Genomic DNA, 17,661 nt, shown 5'->3' with positions numbered 1-17,661 from the left:
CTTTCAAAGCCTATTGCAATTAGAGAAACTGTAAGCGAACCGTGATCATGGATCCGCGCAGTCTGGTCTGGATCCATGCTGTTCGCAAATGGACTATGTTAGTTTTCTCATGGTGCGGCTCATATATGATATATGATCAATCGTGTTAACCCTTAGCATGATAAACATGACTGTTTCTGCCTTTGCGACCAGTGTCTTCACATCTGTGCAGTCTGATCATGATCTACACTGTTCGCTATTCAGTCAGTATCATTCTGGTATGCACCCCTTTTAACAGTTAATGGTACTGTCCAAATTGAAATATGGACAAGTTCATTATAGAAATTTAGCAAGGTATGGGTTAATTGAGTTGCTTGTTTTTTTTTTTACTAAGATTAATTTTAGACCAATCGGATCTCAAGTGCTCCTGTGAGAAAAAATCATACTATTTAGTAAACACTAATCTAGCACTAATAATTTAGCTAGCAATAATACAGAAAATGAATCTGTAAGACTGATTTTGAAATTTTCATGACTAAGACTGTCGTCTGCAGAATTTATGCAATGATTCATTTAACGTACAACTCGTATTTCAGGTAAGCATTTTCAACACCTGCTGCTGCTTTGTTCCTCTAGATGTCTGAGATTTATTTGTTTACATCATTGTCTGTAAAGACAGTTGAAACAATATAGACATTTTCCATCTTTTGATTAATTACCAAGTGTTTCCAAGTATTTATCTATCTCTCATTATACTGAAATCTTCTTAGTGAAACTGAATAATTTTATCAAACGTCTATTTCTATAGAATGCCATATTCAATGCAGTTGTACATAACAATAATGCGTGCGGCATATTTCTATCTTTTCTTTTAATCTTATAATTGCGTAACTGTTACCTCAAAGTGTCCATCGAATAAGCATAAAGTAAATAATATATTTATTACTCATTATTTCACTTGGCTCGACTATTCGAAGAATAAGGAGAATTGATTTTTGTGCTGTAGTCGGCGGTTGGCGTCGGCGTCGGTGTCGGTGTCGGTGGTCGGCGTCGGCGTTGGCGGTTGCCGTAGGCGTCGGTGGCGGCGGTTGATGTTGCTATAACGTTAAAGTTTTGTGGTTCGCTGTATTTTGTTAACCACTACCCCTGTTATCATTAAACATAATGCAAAGATATTCTTAGATACGGGAAAGTACTTTTTGGTTCAAGGGCAGGTACCTAAAGGTCAACTTGTCAATGGGCTCAGCTTTGCTATCGTTTATGTACTGGCCCCATTATTATCAAAGCAATTAATTGTTAATCTAGGAAAGAAACAGATATCTTTCTGTGTAGAGTCACGTGCCCAGAAGGTCAAGGTCGCTCGGTTCAGATATCGAAATAGTGTCGGATAAAGTTACATATTACGGTCTTTCTATATGATCTTATTACTGCTTCTTATTTAGTAGGTGCGCTCCACCAATTATTACACCTAAAATTACGTTATTAAATTTGTGTCAATTATGAGTTCATAACTTCACGCATTCATGCGAACATACCTAAGCCCCGCTCTCATTACTTGTTTCTTAGTAGTCCCAAGCCAGACTCCCTCCCACCGCACACGCACGCACGCACGCACGAACGCATTTCTATTATTTTACTACATATCTGTATTTTATCCACCGCTTATGTGGTGTTCATTTTCTCTTCAGTCGAGCGCTATGTTTAGAATACCTCTTGTATGTAAATATATACTGGTCAAATTGTTACGACAGTCATTGTGAAGGAGAAAAGCGCTTTGATTGCATCTAAAGGAGAATCGCCGTTAGCTCTGACTAATCATAACGGTTGGTGGATCGTCGTTCTCGCCTAAACAGTTTGGAACCCGTTACGCCGACGAAGCCGGAATCTGATTCGCCATTTCATAGGTCGGATATTCCAGAATTGTAAGTACCTTGTTATCTTTTATTTTGCTAGGTGTTAAATTACTGCGACGAAATTTATGTATAGGATAGACAACGAGTGCCGTTGTCTACGGGATATATACAACGAGCAAAGCGAGTTGTATATATCCCGTAGACAACGGCACGAGTTGTCTATCCGACTTAGACCACGTGACATAAAAACTGCAATTACTGAAAACTCTCCCACGCGTTCTATAGAAATTAGGATTAACGTGTTTTTATAAGAGTAATATCATCTTTGTACCGTTAGCGCTTAATTGCCAGTAGGACATATGAAAGAATGCAGGTTATTTGTATAAATTCAGTTTTACTCAAATACCGGATTTACTAAGATTTAACGTTCATTAACACTTTGAGTCATTTGCAGTCACAAAATTAATGCTAAACAGTTAAATATGGATTTCTCAAAAATACTCAAAATTGGACTGCATGCTGAACAATTAGTCTTTGTGAGGAGTTTGCATGTTGGCGAAACACGATGACAGATACGTTGCTTCGTTGATAGCCAGGTTATTTATTTATTTAGTTAGTTAGTTAGTTTTTTTTTATTTGTTTACTTTGTTTATCAGGATATAGTTAGTGCGTAGATGCTCGTAGGACTACGAATACCTTTTACTATATCGTGCCCTTCTTGTAAGAATGATGTAGTTGTTTTACTTTCTAACTGGGCCAAGTTGTTCGAAACTTTAACGGACTGTAATTTAGTTTAGTTTATACTTATTTGTTTTAGCTCGATTGTGATGAAAGCTTTAACTGTTTAAGCTTATTGTAACCACTCTCGAGTCCGTTTCCTATGAAAATTAGTACTGGGGTCATATAAGAAGTCATGGTCGTGACCCCAATGATGCTCGAACCCACGACCACTGCATTAAGCTGTTAAACTAACCGCCTGTTAAATTTTTATTTATGATACTAGTCTTGGTGGGTGGGAAACACTAGTATTATGTTTTAATTTTACTGTAAAGATGGTTTAGTGTTTATAATCCTTAACAAGTGCATTTGATTTTCTAAGTTTTCTAAACTGTCGAAATCTACTGATAAAGTCAATCGACCGTTAACTCAATCGCCTGTTAAAGTTTCGAGCAACTGGATCCAGTTGATTGCAAATGTAAGGATCGTGCTGACATGTCTTTTTTATAACAAGTGAACATAAAAAGTTACAACTGTTGGAAACGTTTCAGTGAATGCGTAAATTACGTTTTTACCCAGCTGGTTCTACACTACAAATATGTAGTTTATTGTAATTCATTTTTATTGATATCTAATAACATGGGGTCATTTTTACAATATTAATATTCAGACGTTGTCAACTGAATTTACCTTCAAGTCAGTCTTATTTTTTATCCCATTGATAACTGGTGAGAATATTGCAAGGTCATATAACTCCGGCGTTAGCCTGTATTGTTAGATGGTAAATTGGCACGAAATTCACGCGTTTTTTGCCCAAGTTTCCCCCGATATATATACAACGCTACTGTTGTATATGAAATATAGACGGATACAAGTCTGCTTTGCGATTGGCTATTTACGGATTATCGTGGTCTAAGGATCTATGTAGGGTTATTTCGCTTATTTTAGGTTTAGATCGGAACATTAGGTTCGACGGTAGCTGAATTCACGGTAACATAGCTTGATAGAGTAAATTTTAGGATTTTTGGAGGATATTCCCATCTGCACCCACAACCAGTGACAGAACTTTCAATAATCGTGTTCGACAAATAACAGTGAAATATTATGACACGAATGTTTTTTTTATAATTATTTACTTACCGGATTGTAGGGAATTCTTGTCCGTAAATTAACAAATAATCAAGGCCCTCCAGTGGTTTGTCGTCTAATCTATCACGGTTCAGAGTTCAGATGCGCAGGAATTTAACCACGAGGGCGTTAGCCCGAGTGGTTTAATATCTGAGCATCGGAAGGATGAACCGGGTTTAATAAGGCGACAAACCAGAAGATTCATTCTTACATGTTCAATGAAACATTTTGATAACAATTATGATAGGCTTCATTTATTCAAGTAGTAATGAACCGGATGTCATGAGGCAATTCGACGTTATAATGCTCTCTTACCGGTCCGCGCGTCAACCGTTGTTTATCGCAAAATATACAGAGCTTGAACTTCTTCTTTGTTTAACTGGCAAGAAAAACGAGCCATGTTAGATTAAAAAATACGCAACGATACCTTATTTTATATTATTGCCTACGCCGTAACGTTATGTATGTTTCGTAAAATGAAGTTTTATGAATCAAGAAACATACTTTAAAAGGATTGCCAACCCAGTGAACATTGCAGTATCGTACACACGAAGTAATCTCTTAATTCAGGTAACGTTGAAGCTTATAATATTCTTATTACCTGACTGACAGAATGATACAAAAAGCGTGGAGGACAGATAAATGAGCCTTTTCTCGGCGTGTGGTACACATTCTCAATACTTACCTTAAACTCTTCGCTCAAATGCTTATTTTTTTTTCACGGACCTAAAAGTCCCAATAGTCCGCTTTGAGTGCGAGAGGTCTGGGGTTCGATCCTCTGCCGGATTATTCTAAAGATGTAAAAAAAATGGTACTGGTAGTTCCCTTGCTTGGCACTCGGCATTTGAAAGGATGGTACCAGGAGGTAAAATTATGTTCGATATATTTCTTAAAACCTGTGTTTCTCATAAAGTACAAATGTATCTGTCGCCGAATAGCGTTCTTATGTTGTTGTTGTTGTTGTTGTTGTTGTTCGTGTTGTGCCGAGACAAAAATTTAAAAAAGTTTGGAAATTACACAGGAAGTATTGAAGACTGTTAGAAGATCTTCTTTTAGCATGTCGGTCATAACCGCAAAGAAATGTTTCAACCGTTAAACATCTACCGCAATATTATTCAACGGTTTCAGTGGCTATTTATTTTTATGTTACTTAAAAATCAAGTATTGCGTCTAGAAATATTCATTGAATAAATAAATAAATCTTTTTCCCACCATAAGATGAAAAGTATACAATTCACATTACTATAAAGAAATTATATGAACATATAATACATAGAGAAACACATCTATTGAACACATCCGTTGAGCAATGATAAAGTATAAAAGCTCTTATTAATAACAAGGAGATAAATGACAATTTATAAATGCTAATATTGAATGTTCAAGAGCTGGTCCATGATATTATTTTAAACAAACATAAACAACAATAATAGTGTAAAACATACTACATGCATATATTTATCTACAGCTGTTTTCATTCAGTAAGAAAATGCGTGCTAAATATATTTGACTGAATATTTATTGATATATTAATCAAGAATGAACTTTCATTCTTGTTAATTTTGGATAGTGCATTACAATTTACTTAACAGTATAACTTATACGAAATGAAACGCAGAATGCAAATAATGCCGACTATGTTAAAACGCCCACTTTACAGAACACCTACGTAGTTTAGCTCTATATTTTAAAGGCCCATAATGCTTTAATTTTTTTATCTTACAATCAGATGAAACAGCTTTCCAAATAGATGTTATGTCTACATACATTGTTAGAAAAACACTACTTTTAATATTGCACATGAACTGTTATAGTTAGAGCCATAAAGGGAGGTAATAAAAAACAATAGATTCAATAAAACATTCTAATGTATTCAGCAATATTCAAACCTTTGGTAAATGTTAAAGAATGTAATTATCAGAAATAGGATTTAACAAGAAATTAATATATTTTATGTTCATAACAGAAAATGTGGCAACCACATTTTAAAAATGGCATTAGGAGCCTTTAAAGTGGCATTATGCGCGTCTAATACTGCACATAGTGTGTTTTGGGTGAGTGTTCTATAAAAGCAATTTCCGGTTGCTGTGCATTTAGATATGTTAAATTAACGATTATGTCACATTAGTATTTGAAGTTGATGCTTTACAAATAAAGAAATCGTACGGATAAAATAATAGATATTTTCTTCAATCTTCTACGCAATGATCTCCCTTACCTAAAAATAGAAATTTCTAAAGTAGAAGGGAAGCAACTCCTGTTTGCAGTTTGACGTTTTTAAAAGGACTGCCCCAGTCAAAATGATAAGAAAAGTCATATTTGGTAACCTATTATTTCGTACTGGTCACTGGAAGAGTTTGGTATGTTCGGTTAAAAGCTATAATTTCCACAATCTTTTTTACATACACGTCTATTTCAACTGGATTTTTACTTGAAAAATGCATATAATTCCACTTTAATCTTTTCATAGTGAACTAATACAAATTTCACCCGGGTATAGGTTGCACTTTACTCGGAATTTATTCTAGACTCTTTGTGTTAAATCCATAAAATATAATGAATTAAATTTGTCACTTTTCCGTTTTATAATAAAAGAACTATATTAGTCTATTGTTTGAATTTAGTCGGGTAAACTTTTGACTTAGTAAACAAATATGATGAATTCAATAATTCATTGTACTATTCATGAACAAACTTATTACTGGACGCCTAGAAAACTATAAGATGATCAATCTGGTCGCCTTTATGCTATGCAATTCTAACGGAGGATTCCGGAGATGGCCGAGGATTCCCGATTGTAAAATGATAAGCTAGGCGCTCGGTTACCGGAAAATGCCGATTGCGAGGATATGTATTACAGGCTATAAACCAATAAAAGAAATTGTTCTTTGTTTCATAAAAAAATTCAGCTACTTCAGAAAAATTTTGTTACAGTTTCTAAATTTTCATTCCGTCGTAGACCTATTTTCCACAAGATATCCATACATCTGCTACAAGAAAACGAAAAGAAAAGGGGTGTTGAATAGTATGCATTGAAATTCAAGTCAACTGAAGTCATGTATCCTCATATTGCCGCATTTCAGAAAGTGGTCCGCAGAATAGACACTCTACTTTCGGTTTAAAGTAAATAACTCGAAAACATGCGAATATTAGCATGAAAAGTGTCCTATTTTATGTAAAGTTCATTCTACGAGTGAAATAATGCCCATCTGGCCCCCGATTTACGCGCAAATGCGCGAAAAATGGAAAAAAATTGATATATTTATTGGGGTCTTCTTTCGACCACGGAAGCACATTTTTGACCGAATTACTGCAATATAACCTATAAGGGGAACTATTTTATTTGATTTTCATTTTGTTTTCACCCCATGTGCGAAAATTTGGTCAAAAATAAAAAATATCTGAAAATAAGTCTCTGTTTTGTGCTCAAATGCCGTTATACGTGATTAGAAATAGAATTATGAAATTGGCACTTTGAGAAAAATACCTGATTTACCACTTATACAGTAGCATGACTTGTTTTATAAATTGCCGGTTCATAGTTTGTGCGTTTGGCCATTCTAGAGTTCAACATAATATATTTCTGTGCTAAAGTCAAACCTTGACGCAAGAAAATATGAAAAATTATTTCTAATTTCTCGCCTTGTTTTACTGTAGACCTGCAAGCCATACTATTCGTAAAACTATAGACTTGCCAGCTCCTCAGCAAGTCGCTAAGTGTCTACTACAATAGATTTTCTTTTCTCTTCAGTTGATTACCCTCTCACTACTTAGAAACAACAAGAGGTAGACGGATTAATTTTGTCACCATCGTGAGAGGCCAGAGAAGATAAAATGAATATATCCGCAGTTCTACTTGTCCTTATTTCTGTGACTACAACAACATATGCAATTACTGGATTGTACCAAGCTATCAGTAAGTCCTTAACTTTTTCGATTTCGTAACCCAGAAATTAGGTAAAGGTTCATCTACTTCAGCCATTAATACATTCATTTCGTGATTGTTTAAGACCCGATGTCGTTTTCTTCCGTATGTCAAACAAAAATTACACTCATTTGTCAATGAGTAAACCTTGTGTATGAAAAATGCGGAATTCTCTCTCTTTGAAAGTATTATTGGCTACGATATTTTAGTAGATTGTTTCAATACTGACTTTCAGATATTAGCAATTTGCTTATGTAACTGTCCTAAATCAATTAAAGGCTCACTATAACAATTTATTCCAAATTTTGACTATTTCTTCCAAAATTTAGGGGTTAAAATACCCCACCCACCCGAGCTACATTTTCGTCATTTTTAATAAGTCATAAAAAAAATAAAAAATTACTGTATTTTTTTAATAAGATATCATCAAATAATTGTGTTAAGATTCACAATTTTATATATTTTCATGAGAAAATATCAGCCGCGCCATGAGAAAACCAACGAAGTGGCTTTTTGACCAGTCTGGTCAGGATCCATGCTGTTCGCTTTCAAAGTCTATTGCAATTAGAGAAACTGTTAGCGAACAGCATGGATCATGACCAGACTGCGCGGATGCGCAGGCTGGTCTGGATCCATACTGGTCGCAAAGCTACTATGTTGGTTTTCTCATGGCACAGCTCATATAATACTTTGCAATGAGTTTAGGTTATAGACAACGTGCAAACATTTGTAACACATATAAATCACATGCTGTTCCTCAATAAATCGAGCCTATTTGTATTTCATAAAGGTTTGAGGTACAAATAATTTCCTTGTATTTTAGATGTCAAAGTAAACCTACTTGTATAATTTTGACTTTTAGATGATAAGATACTTTAAAATGTAACATACGTAACAGCGGCCACTCAAAGATACTTTACAATGTAACATACGTAACAGCCGCCACTCGAATTTTCCACCTTGAAGAATTAGCAACATTGAAAACAAACCAACAACAGCATTAAGTGTACTGAACATGCACACATGACCGTGATGATTTTGTTGAACTTAACCCACCCTGTTACTATCCTCAATATTATATGATGTCGACAAACTACAGTAAAACAATGATGCCTGCAAAGATAGCATAGATTAGCAATTTTTACGGCTTTTGCTTCAAACATAGATAGCATATTGATAGTTAACAATAGACAGTATATGCGCAGTCTGAATATTTTTGACTTTCATTCAAAAGAAATACAGAACATCAGGGTATCTAAGAATAAAATATACGTTACCTAAGTTTTAAAGGTCACCTATTCAAATTGAATTATATTTCGTATATTATTATTCCAGGCTAATGCATAAATCATTCTTATTGGCATGGCAAAGCACCTACACAGTTAGTTTTTACACCATTACAAAGATGAAATTAAACATACGTTACCAATATTACATAGAACATTAAGTAACATAAAGCTAGGATAGGTTTTGGTTTTCGATGGCCTGTGGTGGTTTCAAGATGGAGGTTTTTATATTTTCAATGCGTTCTTTTGATATTTATGGAAGGTAAATTTGTATTCATTACTGAAATCATCGGTTTATATGCATTATTTGTTCAAAGCTGCTGATGTAAATAAACACAGCGTATTCTGAACTTACAGGACATTATACATGTACAGTACAACATGGGTAGTGAAACAAATGTAACTTTTGGTAAAACATATTTCTTCAATTAGTTCTGTTTCTTTGGCTATAGTGACTTTCAAATATCACGTATACTGTGTGACGGAATTACTGAATTACGCAATCATATTACATTTCCTTAATGAAATCAAAGGTGAGACTCTTATTTCATATTGTGGTTGTGGTATAATTGTTGTCAATTCTGAGTTCTTACTTAAATTCAATATTCTACTTTTAAAATGATCAACAAATACAAACAAACTAGTTCTTTCAAAAGATGATGTATTTCAACTGTTACGTATAGATTACCTCGTAGATTGGCTCCCGTCCCTGTTTGTTCTTACTTACACGTATATAAGTGTATTCATTTAGAGGGAAGTAACTCCAGCAGGTTGTTTCTACATTGACATTTTTATTGCCCCTCCGTACATGGTTCAGCCATCAGATTAAATGTGCTATTTTAGAGGCTTAAGATTGTCTGATTTTGCTTGCAGTATTTATAAAAAAAAATAACCATGCAGCCAGGGAGCCAGGCTAATTACCTCGGTATGGAACTGTGTTTAAAACACTAAGTTTAGTAACTACCTTTACCCAAATTCGGTAACGTATATTACATAACTACACAAGAGGACGCATTTTGATATCCATGTACACCATATGACATAAAAATATACTCTAAAAATTGATGCGAGAGGTTGTGAGAAGTCTCTTTTTGGTATCAGTAACACAATAAGTTCATCATACATGCATAGATGCATATGTACATACTTACAAAGTCTGCACCATTTGTTTGGAACACCACAGTCGTGCATTGATGTCTTAATGACAGATATGATACACAACTTCTTGATTCCAGGACTTGCTCAGTTTATAGCTGTGAAGCTCTGTACTACCTGTTCATAATGTCAAGCAAAATGCATAATTATAGATGTATTCATAATAATTTGACACCATTTCAGATGCATTATGATATTTCTGTAAATTTCTATTTCAAACAAACTTTGAGAGATAAAACGTTCAAGCACCACCAAAAGGTACATCAATATATATGTATCATAAATTGCTTTGATAGGTTATCTGAATAAATTCCAATCCCTTGGAAACTTATTTGATTTCTTTTGTGATACTGAATATTTAAACAGTAGTAGCTCATCAATATTTGTACGTGTAACCGATTATATGTGGTCATTTTGTGTAACATGTTTAAATCAGTATCGGTTGATTTCTGTTACAGTTTTGGCTTTTGAAGAGCTATACCTCTTTCATGTCTACAGGTCTGTGTAACTAAATAACCTATTTTTTGTTGGTTGTTTAACAAATTTATTTTTGGGTGATTTAATTACTATGTACATAATGACTATTAAAAAGACTTACGCCAGCATAAAAGAGAATTAAAGTCATCAAAATAGAAAACCTTTGGTGGCATTTATTCATATGTATAATATTTTCGGATTAATTTGAAATAGCTGTCATCTTGAATAAAGACTGCTGGGTCTGCTCCTTATAGGGAACTTCCTTGAAAGTTTTGCGACCGTATCAGCTTTCGCAATACTTTCATCATTTCTACTCCACTGGCAAAGAATATGTCTGACAGTGTGCAAATCGTCCAGAAATGAAACACTAACTATAGATTTGGCCAACTGACATTAAGGTGCAAAGGCATCTGAATTTTTTTAGTTATTATTCATTCATTTTGTTTTCTTTATTGTAAACATGAGGGTTCTGTTCTTTTATAAAGGATAAGAAGTTATTAGATTTCCCGCGTAAGTAAATGTACTAATATGGTGGGTGGGGTACATCAACATCTACCTTTTACATTGTATTCGGTATATTATAAATAGCGTAGCATTATTTGACAATCACAGTAGATTACTGGTTATTGCAGGCATTAAAAGATAAGATTTATCATTGGAAATGTCACATTAATTTCTTTTTAACCATCATCCAAATCAGCGTTATCCCTATGCGATGCTGAATTGTGTTCATTAGACACCAGCGTTTTTAAAATCGTCATTTAATTTTACTGACATGTTGCTCAGACCGACATCCACCCTTAAAAGTTTCCTGAATGATAGTATAACATCGTGGTTAAGCTCAACCATTGCCTAATTTCTGGGTTACGATTTTCAATTTTTTGGCCTTGGCCCACGGACCATACTACTTTATTCGTGTTATTTATACTGTGTAAGAAAAAGACTGGTTCCCTGCAATCATTTTGATGGGAATCGTTATAGGACAGGGAACCATATTACTAGCAAACATATTCTTTCAATATATCATTTACAGCGACGGCTCTTGTTTGGGTCTTCCCTGAAAAAAGTCAGTGTTGTGGCAAACATTGTGTTTTCCTATGAAAAAACTGCAAGAGATTTTTCGACATGCAAGTCACTTATTTTTACATGAAGAAATAGTTAATGACAGAAATTGAAAGCAAATATTCTCGAAGTAAAAACATTTAAACTCGAGCCTGAACGCCATGTTTCCACACTCGAAAGTCAAAAGCACGATAGCGAAAGTCGAATGCAAAATGACGGAAATCGAAAGTCGAAATGAAGATGATGAAAACGCGAAAACACAATGGTAAAGACGCGAAATGATACCGTGTAAACTTACATCATCGTCGTTCCGTGATTTCGATAAACATCATCGTAATTTCGAGTTTTCACCAGCGTGATTTAGACTTTCCATACTGAAGAATTGGATAAAAATCGATACTATTATCTTCCCTTGTTTATTAAGATCAACGCTATACACAGTTGTCTCCCTTCCACCGTCTAACTCAATAAACAGATCAATATCGGATTATTTAGGCACTATACCAATAAAAGAAATTGTTCATTGTTTCATATAAAATCCAGCTACTTCAGATCAATTTTGATACAGTTTCTAAATTTTCACTCTGTCGTAGACCTATTTTCTGAAGATATCCATTCCATACATCTGCTACAAGAAAACGAAAAGAAAAAGGGGTGTTGAATAGTATGCAGTGAAATGCAAGTCAACTGAAGTTAGGTACCCTCGTATTGCCGCATTTCAGAAAGCGGTCTGCAGAATAAACACTCTACTTTCGTTTTCAAGTAAACAACTCGAAAACATGCGAATATAAGCATGAAAAGTGTCTTATTCTATGTAAAATTCATGCCACCAGTGAAATAATGCCAATTTGGTCCCCGATTTACGCGCAAATGCGCGAAAGATGGTAAAATTAGGATCTATTTATTAGGGACTTCTTTTGACTACACGAATTACTGCTATATAACCTTTAGCGAGGAGCGCAGACGACATGCTTCGGCTATTTCCATCGTGTTTTAGACTGTCATCATCGTAGTTTTAAAGGTATGGGGTTCAGAAATATTAACATCGATGATGGGTCAGCCGGAACACCGTAGCTTTTTTTGTTTAAAAAAAAGAAGAAGAAGAAAACCCTTCCTACCTTTATTTCATTAAAGTGGCATTATGCGCATCTAATACTGCACATAGTGTGTTTTGGGTGAGTGTTCTATAAAAGCAATTTTCGGTTGCTGTGCATTTAGATATGTTAAATTAACGATTATGTCACATTAGTATTTGAAGTTGATGCTTTACAAATAAAGAAATCGGATGGATAAAATAATAGATATTTTCTTCAATCTTCTACGCAATGATCTCCCTTACCTAAAAATAGAAATTTCTAAAGTAGAAGGGAAGCAAATCCTGTTTGCAGTTTGACGTTTTTTAAAAGGACTGCCCCAGTCAAAATAAGAAAAGTCATATTTGGTAACCTATTATTTCGTACTGGTCACTGGAAGAGTTTGGTATGTTCGGTTAAAAGCTATAATTTCCACAATCCTTTTTACATACACGTCTATTTCAACTGGATTTTTACTTGAAAAATGCATATAATTCCACTTTAATAAAGTATTACAACAGCGAGCTCCTATCTGATCATAAAATATTTTTTTTGTGAAGTGATTATTCCGTTGTCATAGTTATGTGCAAAGAAGTATAAATACATATATATTGTTACATTATACTTATACCTCTTGGTTATGTGTAAACATTAGGTTCCGATTTGTTTATTAATAACCATTCTCATTCATCTTACAAGCACTTTAAATGAATCGTCAACGGAAAACTGCCGAACAGTCTCGACGGTCGATTTACCGCAAGTTGTTTAAACTGAGATTTATGTTTTGTATGCAAGGACTATTCTAAAGCTGAAGTAATAAAATATCCTGTTCTTGGTGTGTGTGCGTGTTTTTTTTGTTTTTTGTTTTGTTGTTTTTTTTTCTCAAAGTAGCTGTTTCCGGTGTGTTTTCGGCATTTTACATTTCATTATCCGATTTCAGTGGCGAACCTTAAAAAAGTTCCTGCAGGCAAGCCAGCGTACCAATCTAGTCTATACACAAACAATAGTAAATTTGCGGCTTCGAAAGCTGTGGACGGAAACACTAATACAAACATGGACACAGGCTCATGTTTCCATACTGAAACAAACAGGACCAACTGGTGGTACGTCGACTTGCAGCAAACCTACAGACAGATTAGGAAAATAGAACTGTATAGCAGAACTGATTGTTGTGGTAATACTAACTTTTATTTGTTAAAACGACGCAGTCCGTAAGTATAGCTTATATTAATTTAATTTTGTTCATTTGTGAAACAAGTACCACAGACTTACAATAACCACTCTCGACACCTCATTCCTAATGGAAGCCTTCAAAATGAGCGGCTGTGGTTAGAGAGGACAGTTTCTCTTTTAATGCTGAGCTCCACGCAATGAAGCTACAGGTGCCATTTTTTGTATTTGGTACGACGCGGCAAAAGGTCGAACCCGAGACCTACCGCACTGAAAGGAAATGGTGTACCACTAGACTACCAAGGTTGTCTGTTAGTGTTGGGGTCTCATTTTTTAACTGATTATACAGTGTGTTTGTTTGACATATTGCCCTTTCAACAAACATAGCATCCACTTTTCCTCTGATTTTTATTCAGCACTGACAACGTTCTTTAAGAAAACATAAGCCACACACATTTAAAACGTGTGCTGCTGTGTATAATGAATTCATTTAACTTTCTAATTTTGACAGAATGTAAAAACTAAATAGTAAGCTATAAAATTTGTTTTTGCCTACAAAATACATTCCCGTCTTTACACGCCGCCAAGAGGCGGTGGGTTTATTGGTATGCTAATTTTTTTTTCGCGTGTGGGACATGGAGCAAGTCACGTGACAGGTTTTCGATAACCACCTGTTCAGTGAGATGATAACATTTGAAATATAAAGATATGTAAAGTTTCTCAAGTAAATGGAAATGTGTTTACATTACTTCTGTTAGGCTTCTGGTTAGGAAAGTGTGGTTAGTTTGCATAAACTATAGATATTAGTTTTTTAGTATAAAATTTAATATATTTAGATTTCCATGACCTGTAGATGACCCAAATTGTTTTTGAGATCATTAGCTCACAAAATATTGCCCACAATAAAAAAGAACTTTCATTATGACTGATCTGAATACAGTCAAACCTGTGTTAAAGACCGCCTCTGAACAGAGACCACCTGGCTCTAAAAACCACGTGTTTTGTTTCCCATTTTAACATTTACAGTGTATTTTTACCTGTGAATAAAGACCACCTCCCAATAAAGAGCACATTTTGACTCTCCCAAGGGTGGTCTTTATAGACAGGTTTGACTGTATACATTTCTGGCGGCGGAAAAACTTTTGACTTGTTATATTTTAGCTGAGAGAAACAAAATGATTTCTGTGCAGATCGGTACTTCTTTGGATAACATGAGGCAAGTGAAGTACTGGTCGTCTCAGATCGGGGGCCACGAGAAAATAACTTTCACACATGATCAAGTAGCGCGATACGTTAAACTTGTACACACTGCAAACACTTATTTTCATATGTGCGAACTTGAAGTGTATCATCAGTGAACGTAAGTACTGGTGATAGGTCAATTCTTATCAATTCAGAGTTTAAAGACCTGCTCCAGTCCTACCTTTTAACCTTAAATTGTCGCTGAAAAAGTACGAAAATCCTGACTATGAACAGTGACGCCTGTCAAACTAGAGTCTACTTTATATAAAATTCTATATAAAATACCTGTAGTTTTGCTTGCTTAAGTGTATCGCGTGGTCAACTGTAACCTATTGTAATCATGGGTTGCATACACACAATAGAATTTGAATAGCCCTGGAGCAGGGCTTTAAGTTTGCAAATGAAGTTGTGAAAACACTTTAATTTAGGAAGGGCCTAAATATTGTCCACCTGTCATCTTGTAGAATCGTTTTATCAGAATGATTTGCACGAAGTTCATGTTGGAGGAAAACGTATGTCACTAGGTCGTGGTGAGTCTTTAACAGACACCACAAAATAACTTTCCATCATGGTAATTATTCATGATTTGTATTGAGATTGACTGAATAAGTTCGTAGATAAAGTTGTGAAAACGCATTTATTCAGGACGGGTCTAAATTGTCCACCCGAAAACTTGTAGTAGCTGAATATTACCGGTAATAAAAGAATGATTTTCATGAAGTTTTTGTGGGAGAAATAAAGTAGTTCACTAGGTCGTGGTGGGTCTTTAAATGAAGAAAATTCACCAGCCAACGCATCAAATGTACAATTCGTTTAAGAAATGGGTCAACCGTGTTGTTGTACTTATAAAACAGACTGGCCCTCTTTATAGGTTGGTCAGGGTTACAATATGTATTGTATTTTGCCATCAAAATATTTCTAATAAAATGCTTCTTCCCCTTCTGTTTGGATCCGTCCATGTTTACAAATACTTTTGCTTATTTTATGGACTGTAAAGATATGTAACACACGAAAAAAGTGTTTATTTCATGTTGACGTACACGAACATGTATATTTTGTGTTGCCGCACACGAACATATGTATGCGTAATATATCTTTTATCATGACTATAACATGCATTTATGACTGAAATTGGTAAAGTTTGTTCAACATGATTATAGCTATATCATCTGTGTACTCGTTTATTTTCAGAGACATGAATTGCCTGACGGAACAAACACATATACATCGGTGACCATACATGGTTATGAAAATGAAATTTTACAGTATATGTATATGTGAACATTTTGGCCGTCAATAAACTTGAGCATTGAAGTTGTGTTACTCTATTCATTACACTAAACAGCCCAATCTTAAATCTGCTCGATATAGAGGACGCAGATCTAAGGATCGATTCCCGGGCGAGGCATGTGTTTCTCCCTCACGATTTGATAAAGAGTCGCACCATGAAAAAAGAAACAACAACATAGTGCGTTTGCGACCAGTATGGATCAAGACCAGCCTTCGCATCCGCACAGTCTAGTCAAGATCCATACTGTTCGCTAACAGTTTCTCTAATTGTAAAAGGTTTAGAAAGCGAACAGCATGGATCCTGACCAGAATGCGCAGATGCGATCGATGCGCAGGCTGGTCTGGATCCATGCTGGTCGCAAACGCACTATGTTGGTTTTCTCATGGCGCGGCTCATTTCTAAATGAAATTTAATGTTTTCGATAAATCTAGAACTCTATTTGGCTGTACATGTTTAACAAATGGTTTTCTTATAAAATAGTCGTTTCAAGAGTGTTCTTGGTAGATTCTAAACTAAATTATTCCATGATATATATTACAAATCGAATTCATGGAATAATCTGAGCCGTGCCATGAGAAAACCAACAGAGCGACCTTGCGACCAGCATGGATCCAGACCAGCCTGTGCATCCGCGCAGTCTGGTCAAGATCCATGCTGTTTGCTTTCAAAGCCTATTGCAATCAGAGAAACTTTTAACGAACAGCATGGATCCTGACCAGACTGCGCGGGTCCGCAGGCTGGTCTGGATCCATGCTGGTCGCAAACGCACTATGTTGAATTTCTCATGGCGCGGCTCATTTTTTGAAATGAACAGGCTTGTTAGAACAGTATTTACTTTGAAGAGAGATAGCTCTAACACCCTTTTAAATATTAAGGGGACGCATACTTTGAAATTAGAAAAAAGTGGGTGGGGTATTATAAAATTTACCTGCAAAAAAGTACAAGGTTTTGGTAAATGAAATGAATACTGTTTCAACTGTTATAAGTACACAAAGGATTGCTCACTAAAATAAAAATGATAAAAACTGAAACAAGAAAGTTATTGTTGAATTACATAAGACTTCTTGTGTACATTCAAAGTCAACAATTAAGACTTTTTGGTGCGAAAATAATAGTGCTTCACTTTGTCCAAACATTTATCAGTGTCCTACAGATTCTAATTTAAAGAAAGAATGTGAAATAAGTTCACTGTCTTGCTTTTCATTTCACATATGTGAGCTAAAACACATTATTTAGTTTGTTTACAAAGTAGTGCATAAGAAAAGATACGGTGGTCAAGGAATGCCACATTACAAAACTAAAA

The 17,661-nt window shown here is 35.0% G+C and overlaps 1 protein-coding gene across 1 annotated transcript; it reads left to right on the top strand.

Annotated features, from left to right (window-relative positions):
• Window positions 1-1,721: 1,721 nt before the first annotated feature.
• LOC123541802 (fucolectin-6-like) lies at window positions 1,722-16,381 on the top strand. The gene is made up of 5 exons (XM_053531442.1): window positions 1,722-1,901; window positions 7,429-7,593; window positions 13,596-13,829; window positions 14,987-15,185; window positions 16,259-16,381. The coding sequence occupies exons 2-4, from the start codon at window positions 7,512-7,514 to the stop codon at window positions 15,181-15,183; spliced, it is 513 nt and encodes a 170-aa protein (XP_053387417.1). The 5' UTR covers window positions 1,722-1,901; window positions 7,429-7,511; the 3' UTR covers window positions 15,184-15,185; window positions 16,259-16,381.
• Window positions 16,382-17,661: the final 1,280 nt, after the last annotated feature.

The sequence above is a fragment of the Mercenaria mercenaria genome, chromosome 19 (genome assembly GCF_021730395.1).
Source record: "Mercenaria mercenaria strain notata chromosome 19, MADL_Memer_1, whole genome shotgun sequence".
NCBI lineage: Eukaryota > Metazoa > Mollusca > Bivalvia > Venerida > Veneridae > Mercenaria > Mercenaria mercenaria.
The sequence above is the reverse complement of the archived record's forward strand: the minus strand, read 5'-3'. Positions and strand labels throughout refer to the sequence as shown.

Coding starts and splice junctions, on each gene's coding strand:
- LOC123541802 (XM_053531442.1), top strand. CDS start 7,512: ATGAATATATCCGCAGTTCTACTTGTCCTTATTTCTGTGACTACAACA. Junction 7,594..13,595: donor TGGATTGTACCAAGCTATCA/GTAAGTCCTTAA, acceptor ATCCGATTTCAG/TGGCGAACCTTAAAAAAGTT. Junction 13,830..14,986: donor TAGCAGAACTGATTGTTGTG/GTAATACTAACT, acceptor GTTATATTTTAG/CTGAGAGAAACAAAATGATT.